Raw genomic sequence first — 14,392 nt, 5'->3', positions numbered from 1 at the left:
GCCCCGGTCATCCTCTCCTTAATACAGTGCAGTCACCCTGTCCCATGTGCAGAAAAACACCCCCAAAGCATGATGCTATGGAGGGGGAACCTTCCGTGCCATGCATGATTTCAAACCATGACGTCTTAGTGTATTACCAACAGTAACCTTGGAAACGGTGGTCCCAGCTCTTTTCAGGTCATTGACCAGCTCCTCCCGTGTAGTTCTGGGCTGATTTCTCACCTTTCTTAGGATCATTGAGACCCCACGAGGTGAGATCTTGCATGGAGCCCCAGTCCGAGGGAGATTGACAATCATGTTTAGCTTCTTCCATTTTCTAATGATTGCTCCAACAGTGGACCTTTTTTCACCAAGCTGCTTGGCAATTTCCCCGTAGCCCTTTCCAGCCTTGTGGAGGTGTACAATTTTGTCTCTAGTGTCTTTGGACAGCTCTTTGGTCTTGGCCATGTTAGTAGTTGGATTCTTACTGATTGTATGGGGTGGACAGGTGTCTTTATGCAGCTAACGACCTCAAACAGGTGCATCTAATTTAGGATAATAAATGGAGTGGAGGTGGACATTTTAAAGGCAGACTAACAGGTCTTTGAGGGTCAGAATTCTAGCTGATAGACAGGTGTTCAAATACTTTTTTGCAGCTGTATCATACAAATAAATAGTTAAAAAATCATACATTGTGATTTCTGGATTTTTTTTTTTAGATTATGTCTCTCACAGTGGACATGCACCTACGATGACAATTTCAGACCCCTCCATGATTTCCAAGTGGGAGAACTTGCAAAATAGCAGGGTGTTCAAATACTTATTTTCCTCACTGTATGTTATAATAAAATGTTATCTAAAATCCTATAAGAATAGGCTATTTTTAATAAATCCTTTGAATCCCTTCACTGGCCTAAACAGAGAATTTATGCATTTGCAATAGCAAGAGGCAAGTCACTGATTATAAAAATCAAGCTTTGCCGTTTTCGTTTGTTTCTGATTGTAAAAAGCTGCAGCCTATAAATATGTTCATTTTTCAGATGATAATCAATTGATCAGCATTGTAGGCCTAATGTTGGTCCCTAGTAGTGAACAAAATAATCCAATTTATCTGTGATCACGTGGCTATACGTTAAACAACTCAATTAAAGGTTTAGTTCAGTGATTATAGTTTATAAAGTTATAAATATGTTTGTTTTTTTTTTCTTACAAAAACGCATTCAGAAGGCCTTTATTAGACCCCTGGAACCATATGACTTACTTTTATGATGGATGTGCTTTTTTTTTTTTTTTACTTCAAATGCAGGCCTACCATTCACTCCCATTATAAAGCTTGGAAGAGAGGATATTTTTAAATATAACTCCGATTGTGTTTGGCTGCCTGAAATAAGAAAGTCATATACACCTTGGCTTGAGGGTGAGTATATTCTGAGATACTAATTTTTTATATTTTGGGTGGATTTTGTTGATACTGATATCATTAGAATGGTATAGTAATGGCCATACATAGCCTACAGTGTATTTTTATTCTGATTGAATGTGTTGATTGAATTTAAGAATCTGATATAAGAGGAAGGACAGATATGACAGGCTTTATTGTTATTTCAGGCTTTTGTTCTTCTCTCAACTACTAGAGCACATCCTGTATTTAATTGTATTATAATTAAGCAATAAGCCCCAGGCACGACGCGGAAATAGGCACGAAATTGTAATATTTATTTTATTCATAAAATAAGCACCAGCAACAAAAAATATAACATTATAACCACTGATCTATAGAGTGTCATTAAATAGATAAGTGGTTATATAACACATTTATTCCTCCGCCAAGCAATGTAGTCAAAGAGTATAGGTACTTCTATACTCTTTGATGTAGTTCCAGAGCCATAGAGAGAGAACTCTCTCTCTATATGGCTCTGTGTAGTTCCAAAGAGGTTGCTAAGCAACACATGCAGCAACCATAGACTGTAGGCAGCAACAAAGAAGCACAAACGGCAGTTGCGCAGTAATACTAATGTAATGCGGTCACAGGTGTAAGTTTGTTGAGTAATTTACAACGGCTTCGAACGCGGCTCAACCAATCAGAATCAAGGACTGGAACTATCCGTTTTATAATAACTATTTAATACATCCAAACTATGACTAGGCTAAGCATGAATTGTTCTATGAACTTCAAAAGCAAATTAAAATTTGTGTGCTACTCCATAACTGTTCTAGTTGAGGTGATTTGTTGCATAGGAAGGGCCCAAACAAAAACTCAAGCCCAGAGGCCCCCAGCCCCTCGAGTCCTGCCCTGCCCATGCATTGATGCTCTGGTAAGAAGGTAGCTGCTAAGTAATTTAGACAAAAAATAAACCTCAGCCCATATGGTCATTGTCTAACCACTCACTAAATAATCTGTAACGAGTCATGCAGTCACACAATCATCAATACTGCATACTTTATTAGTCTTTGGTTCGTTTGTTGTTTGAGTCAGCTTATGTGTTATAGCTTCATCTGACCCAGAATGACTCATTAGCTTTTAGTCTACATTCCACAGGCCAGCAAGCCATTTATTTACTCTGCGTCTCTTAAGATCATCTCAACTTCTGTAAATCACGATCAATCTAAATTGTCAAGTGATGTACATAATACACAATATTAAGAGAAAATAAGGATGCTAATATTATTCTCTAAAGGATTTTTCTCTGATTGAGAGAATTGTCTTTTGAGAGCTGCTTGCAGCAGAATTGAACTGTTTGCATCATTGAATCATTATTTTACTGTAAAGCTGCTTTGAAACAAACTATTATTGTATAAAGCATAAATAAAGGTGACTGACTGACTGCTAAACTGTTTCTACATTAAGATTCTACATTATTTATATGCTAAACCATGTCAGCTGTGACTTACAGCTGAAACATTGTTTTGTAACTCATAAACACAGTCACCGTGTTAAGACTGTCTTAAGAACTGGCAAAGGCTTATCCGTCTTACTTTTCAGATTCAAATTACACCACGTTACATTTCTGTTATGTCTACAGTTTTATGCAACTGACTAAGAAAGTGCAGCAACTGGCCCCTGACACGACGATTGGAGCTTCTCCGAGGGGTCGTTGAAGGTCAAGTCATCTTAAATTGAACTCCTCCTGTAGGTCATATGAGGTCCGGCATTAACCCAGAGCTTCAGTTTGTCAGATGTCATTTTAAAACATAAATGCTCAATACAAAGAGTTCTGAAAGCGACTTAGACTGTGTAGATTTGAAAAGGACGACGTTGTGGGATAAAAATGTTAAAAAAATATGTAAATATTTAAATGAACCTTCAGCCGCATGATATGCTATGAATGAATTATACTATATATGGCAAAGATAATACATTCTTCATCAAATGAATAATTTTAATACTACAGCCAGGGGTTGCTATACAGATGTAAAGTGATCTTAAACTGTACAAAGCCTCCGGTTAAAACATGGGATGTACCAAGTAATAATGGTTTGCCTTGACCAATGCATAACTGAAATAATTAATGCAAACAATAAATGAAGCAACAAATATTCAAAATAGACATGTGAATTATGCCCTTTTCATACATAAATCGATCAATTCAGTAAAATGTATACAGGCAATGACTTATTTTAAAGTAATTATTACAAAAAGAAAGGGTAGTGACACACACACACACACACACACACACACACACACACACACACAGTAAAGACATTTATAAAGTTACAAATCAAATCTATTTCAATCTTTTGAACTTTCTATTCATCAAAGAATCCTGAAAAAAATAAAATGGCTTCCACAAAAAAATATCAAGCAGCACAACTGTTTTCAACATTTATGATAATAATAATAAATGGGTTTTTTTGAGCATCAAATCATATTAGAATGATTTCTGAAGGATCATGTGACACTGAAGACTGGAGGAATGATGCAAAAAAAAAAAAAAAAATTCAGCCATCACAGGAATAAATTACATATTAAAAACAGCTAGGCTATTTCAAAATGTAATATTTCACATTAGTACCGTATTTACTGTATTCTGGAGGCGTTACATGAGTGATAGGCTACGAGTTAATAAACCTGGTTTGTTTATCGGCCAATAGCCTAGGCCTACTAAAAATCTCAAAATGGCATTGGTTCATAGTCTTATTATTCTCTAAAAAAAACAAAACAAAAACCGTAACAGATCTATCAGGGCTGACGTGAACAATCCAAAGCTTGCTTTGGCTGTACAAACAGTTTCTGGGTAAGTGTTTGTAAGAGTGGCTGATGAGCTGCGTTGAGAGTAGGCTATTTAGCACACAGACTTTTAGGGAATTGCTGCAGCTTCACCTGCCACGTGCATCCATATCCCTCTAAACACGGGACACTTTAGGAGATGTGGGGCGGGCTGGGAAAGAGCCCAAAGGAGGGTTAAAGAGGAGGAGAGGTGACAGCAGCAGCGAGGTTGAACGATAGGATTCAAGCACATCGGACCATAGAAGAGAGCGGCCCGGACAAACAGACTGACGGAAAGACAGCGGTGTCCTAAAACTTTAAAGTGAAGGAAACCCACTACTATTACAAACAGTCTAGTCCTCCAGCAGTCCGAAGTGAGCTCGTGTCAGATGATGGCACCTCAGGTCGTCAGCTCACCCTTCCTGAAGCCGTTCTTCCTGAAGACGCCGCTCAGCGTTGGCAGCTCGCGACGCCAGCGACGACACACATTACCCGCTAGCGAGTTCCGAAATCTCACCCCGCAGGACGCCATTAGTGTATTTGAGATCGAGAGAGAAGGTAAGATGTTTCTCAGACATGAGGCGTGTGTGTGGATATATTGGGGTGCTGCAAACAGATTTACTAAAATAGAGTGCCAGAATAATTTAAATTGCTGTTAAAGAAGGTTGTGCAGTGTCAATAATGTTGTAATTTGAGTTTAAATTTAGTTTTTCAGCAAGTGGTAAAGACTGAAGGCATTATTCTTAAAAATCTGATGGTTGGGTTTAGTTTAGTTTACTGGTTAAAATTTGTGAGCATATGTATAGTGAAAATATTTTACCAACCCAATACTTTTTAACGATGGTGTATGTCATACAAATAAATACATTATTTTTGAATAAAAAAAAAGAAAAAATAAAAAAAAAAGGTTTTGGCTAGCCTGGAAAAAAGTTACATTTATTTACAGAACTTTTAATTTTTAAATTGGTGCCCCATAAAATTCTGTAATACACACCAACACACACTTCTTTGTAGGAGAATTAAATCAAACCAGTCCTAAAGTCCTTAAGCACTTCCCAAGTTTTACATATAGAAAACTAGAAGACTGCAGACAACAAGCCGACTTGATTGCGATAAACCTGCTAATCTGCCGATAAGCTGTTGTTTGCATTGGGATGAGGGTTGACTCACCCCTGTATCTCTCCCTCTACAGCGTTCGTCTCAGTTTCCGGTGAATGTCCACTCACCCTTGATGAGGTGCTTAGTTTCCTGGGTCAGTGTCCTGAGCTGTCTTTGGGATGGTTTGAAGAGGGTCAGCTGGTGGCCTTCATCATAGGATCTGGCTGGGACAAAGAGAAACTAGGACAGGTGAGAAGTGATTCTCTACTTTGAAAAAAAAAAAAAATATATATATAGTGTAGGATTTACTTTGAAACCATTTTCACTCCAAAATTGCTAGATTCTAACCCCCTTTTGACCATCTTATCCAGGAGGCCATGAACACACACGTCCCGGACTCTACCGCGGTACACATCCACGTGTTGTCAGTGCACCGCCATTGTCGGCAGCAGGGCAAAGGCTCCATCTTGCTTTGGCGCTACCTGCAGTACCTGCGCTGTCTCCCCGGCCTGCGCAGGGCCCTGCTGGTCTGTGAGGAGTTCCTGGTGCCCTTCTACCAGAAAGCTGGCTTCAAGGAGAAGGGTAACTCGGCCATCAGTGTGGGGGCTTTGACCTTCACAGAGATGGAGTATCAGCTCGGAGGCCTGGCTTATGCACGACGAAACAGCGGATGTTAAGTTTCTTTAGCTTACAGCACATCCAATCCTGATAAAGGACGTCAAGTGTAGATTCTGGACAGCTCTCACCTAGTTAAGGACTCAAAGCCCTAATACCGCCTGAGCAAAGAACCAGAGACTTGCCTATGCACTCATTTAAAGAGATTGCACACAGATGTTGGCTGTTCATTTTTTTTCTTGTGAACTGCCCAAGATACACTGCACACTTTACTGGTCAAAAAACAGTAGTTGTTTTTAACAATTAGTCACCATATTCATCATTCTGTTTGATCAATAAAAAAAGTTTCTTTAATCTTTAATTACATTTTACATAAATAATAGTCTACTTGTACAAAACAATTCAACCATTGAAAAAGTGAATTCAGAATCTTTATTCTGGAAAATATAACTTTTAATTGAAAATCTGACATAATTTTATTTTTATATAATGTTCCATCCCTTGGATTGCAAGTGGACAGTGAAATGTTGAATACTGTTTTAGAATAAAATCTTCCTAATATATTACTGCATATGTGACAATGTGTTTTGAAATGCATTCTATGTATACAGTGTATGAACTGATGTAAACTTTAATTAGAACATCCATAAACATTCTCTGTGGCATCTTAATCAATAACAAATAAAACATCTAATAACAAAGCTATATTTTGTAATGTGTATTTTATGCACAGTGGTGAGAAAGCATTTCTTTAGGTTTATGGATACATTAAGTTATCCTTGGTACCATCCTAATCATTTCATAACTTTGTTCCTGACCCGTCAAGAGTGGTTTGGAATGGACGTCTGTTTCCGCCTCAGAGGGAAAAAAACTAAACAAGAAAAGTAGTTTTGAAAAAAACAAACAAAAAAACTAGTCACACTGAGATTTAAAGACACAATTGTGAGATATGAAGTTGCAGTTATGATAAATAAAGGCAAGTCACTATATATAAACTCACATTGTGAAATATAAAGTCACAATTGTGAGATAAGTCACTGACAAATTATACATTTTGTAATTAAGAAATAATTATTGAGAAATAAAGTCACATCGCCATATACTGAGTTGTACTGTGATATGTAATGTCACGATTATGAGAAATAGACAGTCGCATTGCAATATATGAAGTCTTAATAGCGAGAAACAAGGTCACAATTGTGAGATATTAAGTCACACTGTGTTGCAATTATGAGAAATGTTTCCATTGAAAGTTGTGAATTTAACTTGTGTGCAACATCACACAAAAAAAAATTCATATTGAGATGCTGTGCAATGCGATTGGTCCTCTGATTAGTGCAGTTATCCAATCACATCCTCTGTTGAGGCATGTCGAGGGATTTATTCTGTAAATGTTTCCATCTTGGTGTTTCCATCCAGCATTTTTTATGCAATATCTCAAAATGTGCATTAAAATAGGTGGATGGAAACATAGCTATTGTGATAAACAGTGGCATTGCGATATGTGATGTCGAGAAACAGTCACATTGAGATCTTTTACATTTTTATTTTTTCTTTACTCTGAGGTGGAAATGAGCTTCCATATTTTAGAGCTTGTTTATGGTCTAGTAGACAAGAAAAAACAGACAAACTTCAGAGGTGCAGGTTGTTTTTAGCTGTATTCTGTGACAAGTGTGTAAATTGGGTAGCTAAAACACTACCCTTTCATAATCAACTATAACTCCATTAGAAGTAACACACAAATAAAAGAATATCATTTGAGTGCTAAACGTGTAACGAAAATATGGCAGTAGTAGGTACATTTATCAAGGCACCGAAGGTACAGTTTTTTTTCGTCCCTGGATTCTGAGGTCGACTAAACAAAGACAAACCTACCCCTGACATGCTAAAACATAAAAAGTACAACAATCAAAATTGGAGAAGACGTGTTCTCCGTTTGGTGTACCAGTGCTTTTATTATGACACTGCCTTCTGAGACTGTAGTGTAAAGATGGTTTTCGGGCGAGGGTGACCCTGTTTTCGTATGATTATCAGACACCCTTCTCAATAGACTACATAAATCTTTAGGGTACGTTAAAAAGTGTTCTTCATTCTCAGAGTCCTAGAATCATAGTCAAAGTGGAGTTCCACATTGCACTTGAGTAAAAAAAAAGCAAAACAAGCATACTGTCCATGTTCACAGAAAGGGCTTCATTTGGAAGAGTCGAAGTGCAATTTGGGGCTGGCGGATGCAGATTAACGACCAATCAAATCCCTCCGTCCCCGAAGCCCCGCCTCTCCCTCAGTGGAGGTGCGCGTTGAGGTCGTACTTCTCACAGAACTTGTCGGTGAAAGGAATGCAGGTGAGCAGCTCACACCACTCACACTTGATGGGATACACGTAGAAGAGCACCACGAGTCCGGCGAACAGGCCCACGAACACCACCATGAAAATGATGATCTGGCAACGCTTGCGGTACATGTCCAGGCGGCCGAAGCTGATGTAGGGCAGGAAGGCGAAGGAGAGGAAGAAGCCCGAGATGAATCCGCAGATGTGGGCGAAGTTATCGATCCAGGGCAGCAGGCCGAAGGCAAACAGAAAGAGCACCACGCACAGTAGCTTAGTGAAGGCCCGCCACGGCTGAGCCAGAATCTGCCAGCTCTGAATCAGCTCCACAAACAGACAGGCCAGGATGCCAAACTGAGAGCCAGCTGGACCCACCTAGAGAAGCAGCAAAAGAGGGGTCGGGATTAGCTCAGTGCCATAGATAGATTCAATTCACAATTCATATAGTTTCAAAGCAGCTTTACTGAAAATGCATGTGTCTACATAACAATTTAGAATGATCTGTTATTAGAGGTGTTCAAGTACATATACAAATCACGCAGTTAGCTAATAACATATTCATTTAAGGCAGAAACAACAAGCTCATTTAAGTTCCACCAAGATTGTGCCGGTTCTCTTCCTAAACTCGGGTTCGCAAATTTAGTGGTGGTTAGTGAGGGAACTGCAGGGGGTTTGTTGTGAGTTCAATGAAAAGCTAATAATTCAGTCATAAAAATGTAGTTCAAATAAAAATACAGAGCCACACACATGATATTAAAAAAAATTATATATTTTGCAGAAAATAAACTTTCATGATGATGAAGAACTGCAATGTCACATGAGTGTGACAGAGTATCCTAGGCACGAGCTGTACAGGCTCCACCCAATTTGCATTTAAAGATACAAAAACAGCATGTTTTTTATTCCAGTCAAAAACGGACATTTACAACATGGTATAATAAATTATCTGTGGGGTATTTTGATCTGAAACTTCCCAGACACATTCTGGGGACACCTGAGACTTATAATACATATTGTAAAAAGGGGCAAAATAGGTCCCCTTTAAATCAAAACAAGAGAATGACTTAGTACCACATGGCCACAAATAACTAAAATGAGGGAAATAATGAGTAAATCACGCCATGATTTACTAAAATGAATGAATTCTTAATTCTTAATTTGGGGCCACAATGACATATATATATTGCATTTAGTATTTGATTTGTTTAATTGCACATCATGTGACTATCAAACATAAAATAACCATAAAAATTAGAATGTGCTGTTAAATCATCGAAATATTAAATTAAAATCTCAGGGGTTACTTCAACAAAAAAAAAGTTTGGGAATCCTTGTCTTAGATGGAGCTCCCAAACAGTTTTAAGAACATTTTTTAACATCCATAGTAATTTTGTGAAGAAGTTATTTTAATATATGGGTCAATGATAAATAAGAGCGTTCATGATAAGGAATAGGAAAAAACATTTAAAAATCTAGTTTAAAACATGTACAAAGTTCATAGAAATACACTCTTTATTCATATGGTTTAAAAAAAAAAAATCTATTTAACTGTATTAATTTTTTGTCTTTATACATTTTAATTCTGAAACTTTAAAACATGCCTATCAAAAGAAAAGTCATTGTATGTATAAATTGCATTTTAAAGTATTTTAAATAAATTACTAGAGCCAGGCAAAAAATGAGTGTCACTTCACTGATCCAAATAATAAATAACATTAATTTGAAAACAGGATATTTATAAAGAAAAATTATTTCAAACGGATGAAAACTAAGACAGCTAGAGCCACAACATACATCGGATGTCCGTCAACTGGAGCGTTTCCAGTTTCCAGCGCACCCTGTCGGTGTAAAAGAGACAAGAGGGGGCAAGAGGGGCTCACCTCAGCCCTGTAGGGGAGGAAGATGGCACTAGCCAGGTTTCCTGTGATGCCACTCAGGATATAGATGATAGATATTCGTACCCATCCGGCCAACTTCTCTAGATCTCGAAGGATTGTCATCTGAAAACATACCGACACCAGGCAATGCAGAATCCTGTTTTTAACAGATGGGGACAAAGAGAACGTTTCAAGCATGTTGTTTAAAAGCTGCCACAACATCTTTATGGATTTAAATGCATATTCATTATTCCCAATACACCACAATGTTCTGAAATGGCTCCAGTGGTCATACACATTCCCCTCATTTAAGTTATGATCCATCTGACTCTAAATTATGTCCAAGCGATCCACTGCCCATGTCATAATTACACTTCTGTCAGCTGTCTCATAAAATGTGGCAAAGGCATGTCACAACAAGAGTCCCCGCACATGTTATTATGAAAGATGCTTCATTGCAATCACTGGCCACATATATGAACAAATATGCAACAGACAATTCGACTTCAGCAAGTTCAAGGACGACTGAGAGCGTGATGTTCAAGGTGTTTGACAGAGGCACGTGCAGGAGCGTTAATCTGAGCCTTCTTAAGAAAGGGAAAGAGCCAAAGTGCAGCTCAGTGAAGCACTCTCTTCGATTACTACTACAGATCACGCCACGCTCAATAGCGCCAGCTCTTCCAAGTGTCAGCTGTTTCTTAAAGCAGATAATCTGATCATGTGTCAGCTTTTGAAGCATTTGAAATATACTGCAGTGCAGCATGGGACACGGGGCGTATGGGTAAACGGTTCCACCACGTGTGCATAGTTAAAACCCAGAGGAATTTTATTATAGCTTGTGGGTTGAAGATTTAAGAAGAGGTCTCAGCAGAGTTTCGTTTGAGTATGAACTCAGTAGGAAAATAAACAGACAATCAAGGGACAATTGCTGAAATACAGTGAGAGTGAGAGTAGAGCTGAAAAATGAATATGGACAGCATAGCTCTAGTAATTTAGTCTGGGAGGATTTTGATGAGAAATTATTGAGTCAATATTGAAATATCTGAATTGCCAATGCAGACACTGGTATTCTACCAGTCTGAGCACATTTTCAGACATAAATATCTAATATTTGGGAACTCTTGTGTTTTAACCTGTAATAGTTTGCTTTTTAATTTCACTCATGGAGTGAAAACACATTTTGTTTGCAGATTTTTGTCTGTTATAGGCAATGTTGCGCATTTCGTGTTGTTCTTGGCCTGAACAGACCTTTCATTTACATTGTTTCACTTTTTTTTTGCTGTTGGTGTGACCTGTCCGTGACCACACTCTCTGTGATAATGCTATTTCGTTTCACTTTTGATTTCGTCTGCAACGTTTCACTTTTTTGGTTGTTTTGCTCTATGGGCTAAAATACTTTTTCGTTTGCAATGTCTAATTTTTTCCCCGCTTCATCCTAAATGTGAATACATTATGTGGATTTGTACATTTTTGTTTCACTGTTGGTATGAATAAACATTTAAACTGCAATGCTTTGCTTTTTTGTTTCATCCGTTTAACTTTAGGTGCAAATAGGCCTGTCATGTGCTTTTCGCATTGTTCTGGGTCTGAACGGACCTTTCATTTGCATAGCTTCACTTTTTTTGTTTAGCTGTTGGTCTGACCAGTCTGTTACCACATTGTCTGTGACGTTATGCTTTTCCGTTTCAATTTCATCGGCAATGCTGCACTTTGTTGTTTTACTCTACTATGGGCTAAAAGACTTTTTCGTCTGCAATGTCTAGGTTTGTTTCGCTTCATCCTTGGTGTGAATAAATAATGTAAATTTGTACATTTTTGTTTCACTGTTGGTATGAATAGACATATAAACTGAAAATCTTTTCTTTTTTGTTTCGTCTTCTTTTTGTTGTTGCAATTTTTGCCTTTTCGTTTAACATTAGGTGCAAATAGGCCTGTCATGTGCTTTTCGCATCGTTCGGGTCTGAACGGACCTTTCATTTGCATAGCTTCACTTTTTTTGTTTAGCTGTTGGTCTGACCAGTCTGTTACCACATTTGTCTGTGACATTTTGCTTTTCCGTTTCAATTTCGTCTGCAATATTTCACTTTGTTGTTTTGCTCATGGGGTGGACAGACCATTCGTCTGCAATTAGTTTAGGTTTTCCGAGTTTCTGTTGAGTGTGAACAGGGCTTAAGGATGCCCATACTCTATAGTCACTCACCCAGCATGCAGGAACAGTGAGAGCCAGAGACGGTAGAACTGATCTGGGACCTCCGGGTTCAAGAAAGGAAGAAGGCCACACACATCATCCATACAGTGAACCTGGCAGGGACAGATTAGTGCGTTTCTTTAGATTATAAAACATCTAAAAGAGAAACACCCCCAAACACTGCCAATAATAAATTCAATTGCATTTTCAAGCTTAAGATTAGACATTAGACCGTATTTCGTTAAGTCTTAAGTTAAAACCCTGGAAGCTGGCACAAGCTTCAGACCCGGGCAATCACTGTGTGCCCTTTCAGACGACAACAGATTTTGCCAATGCAGAGGAGATTAGCATGGCAACCTTCATTGTGATTACAGAGCACTTAGCAGAGGGTAGATTTATCTTCCGTTCTTATTCACGCCACCTCATTAGTCTAGTGGGTGAGTACTGACAACTTTTAGGGCTGAGAGCTTTACACTCATTTGCAACCTGAACCATAGGGTTACACTACCATTGAAAAGTTTGGGGTCAGTAAGGTTTTAAAAAAAGTATACTTTTACTCAGAAAGGATGCATTAAACTGACCAAAAGTGACAGTTAAGGCATTTGTAATGTTACAAAAGGTGTGTTTTTCAAATAAATGCTGTTTATTTCAACTTTTTACTTTATTAACATTTTATACAAAGCAATTAACAGTCGTGCTTCACTGTCACTTGTAGCACATCTTTGACTTATTTCTGTGCTTCTCTGGTTTAGTGTGCTTACTTGTGAGCAGAGGGTTGCCTCCTCGTGGAAGAATCCTTTCATGAAGTCACAGTACTCCCTTGATGTGATTTCACACCTGCAAAACAACACACAAGATATTTAAAAAGCACACAAAACTGTATATTCATGCCCACTAAACAAGTGCATGTGAAATGTCTCAGTATTGATCAATTGTAACTAGCGAGTAACAGCAGATTTCCTCACCTCCCTTTAGTGCCGATGCAACAGGGCCGGCCGGTGATAGTACAGTCGATATGAGGCAGATTGGTGTGGTTCCCAGAATTATATTTGGTGCAGATCTGTAATACATATCTATATTAGGACAAAGTATCTAATCGACCTTTACAACAAAGTACTGTGGTGCTACCACAGGTAATACTATAGTTCTTTCATATATTTACCATTCTTGATGCAATACTTACTGGCCATTTGGTGATGTCATCAGGCCACTCATGAGGAGATACAGAGGCCGGCTCTATACACGTCCTGCCAAAAACACAGTAAGATCTTGTGTTTGAAATGTCTCTGTGAAAATTGTACACTGAAGTATTGAGTGAAGTCGTATTCCCTCACCTGGGGTCCTGATGACACACAGAGCCATACTGCCGGTTTTTCAACTCCAGCTGAGGGGTGCTGGGATGCTGAGGCCATTTTACCCATACAGCCAAAGTGCTCTGAAAACATAAAGAAAGAGATGTCAATGACCTGACAGCTTCTCATTCATAGCCTTGATAGTCCACGGCTCCTGTACTCACGGAGCATTCCTCCTCTAAGGTCTGCAGACAGCCTGAGCGGTCGTTGCGCACACAGCAAGCCGAATGTCGCTCCATATCCCGCTTTTTTTTAATCAGTTCATGTACCTGGTGGTCCCGTCGCATACAAGGTGAGAATTTGGCTCCCAGGTGGATCAAGGCCTCCTGTTGAGAAGCGGACAATGACGATGACTTGTCTTATGATACTATTTTATTCAGTTGTTCGGTAGGAAAACATTCAATAACTGATCGCTGCTTATGAAATACAATTTCAACATAGTCAGAGTTTCACTTTTGAGATTGGAGGGGAATAGAAGCCGCATCTGAAATGCCATACACTACCGATCAAAAGTTTGGGGTCGGTAAGAGTTTAGTTCACTTCTTCTTGAGTCTCTCTATCTTTGTCTGACTCCGGTTTGAACCTAAAAGCCTAAAGGTTTTTGAAATTGAGGTAAAAGAACATGAGCTCTTGAAGCTCCGCCCACTGTACCGGGAGCAGGAGCTCATTTGCATTTAAAGGGACACACACAAAAACGGTGCGTTTTTTGCTCACTCTCAAAAAGTGACAATTTTAATAACATGCTATTTA

At 38.6% G+C, this 14,392-nt stretch overlaps 2 protein-coding genes across 5 annotated transcripts in view; one reads left to right on the top strand and one right to left on the bottom strand.

The window, feature by feature from the left end:
• The first annotated feature begins 4,041 nt into the window (after window positions 1-4,041).
• On the top strand, window positions 4,042-6,604 carry aanat2 (arylalkylamine N-acetyltransferase 2). The gene is made up of 3 exons (XM_084114168.1): window positions 4,042-4,744; window positions 5,379-5,533; window positions 5,656-6,604. The coding sequence occupies exons 1-3, from the start codon at window positions 4,576-4,578 to the stop codon at window positions 5,959-5,961; spliced, it is 630 nt and encodes a 209-aa protein (XP_083970294.1). The 5' UTR covers window positions 4,042-4,575; the 3' UTR covers window positions 5,962-6,604.
• Window positions 6,605-7,530: 926 nt separating this feature from the next.
• rhbdf1a (rhomboid 5 homolog 1a) overlaps window positions 7,531-14,392 on the bottom strand; it is a 47,552-nt gene continuing 40,690 nt past the window's right edge. For all 4 annotated transcript variants that reach the window (XM_084113664.1, XM_084113663.1, XM_084113662.1 and 1 more), the window contains 8 exons: window positions 13,807-13,968; window positions 13,625-13,725; window positions 13,474-13,537; window positions 13,256-13,350; window positions 13,052-13,127; window positions 12,303-12,403; window positions 10,106-10,259; window positions 7,531-8,600 (listed from right to left, as the gene is read on the bottom strand). In XM_084113664.1, the coding sequence (XP_083969790.1) occupies window positions 8,181-8,600; window positions 10,106-10,259; window positions 12,303-12,403; window positions 13,052-13,127; window positions 13,256-13,350; window positions 13,474-13,537; window positions 13,625-13,725; window positions 13,807-13,968 (1,173 nt within the window). In that variant the 3' untranslated portion in view covers window positions 7,531-8,180. The remainder of the gene's footprint in view (window positions 8,601-10,105; window positions 10,260-12,302; window positions 12,404-13,051; window positions 13,128-13,255; window positions 13,351-13,473; window positions 13,538-13,624; window positions 13,726-13,806; window positions 13,969-14,392) is intronic.

This window comes from Abramis brama (genome assembly GCF_963993115.1).
Source record: "Abramis brama genome assembly, chromosome: 1".
NCBI lineage: Eukaryota > Metazoa > Chordata > Actinopteri > Cypriniformes > Leuciscidae > Abramis > Abramis brama.
This window is presented reverse-complemented; position numbering and strand designations above follow the sequence as displayed.

Coding starts and splice junctions, on each gene's coding strand:
- aanat2 (XM_084114168.1), top strand. CDS start 4,576: ATGATGGCACCTCAGGTCGTCAGCTCACCCTTCCTGAAGCCGTTCTTC. Junction 4,745..5,378: donor ATTTGAGATCGAGAGAGAAG/GTAAGATGTTTC, acceptor CTCCCTCTACAG/CGTTCGTCTCAGTTTCCGGT. Junction 5,534..5,655: donor ACAAAGAGAAACTAGGACAG/GTGAGAAGTGAT, acceptor CATCTTATCCAG/GAGGCCATGAACACACACGT.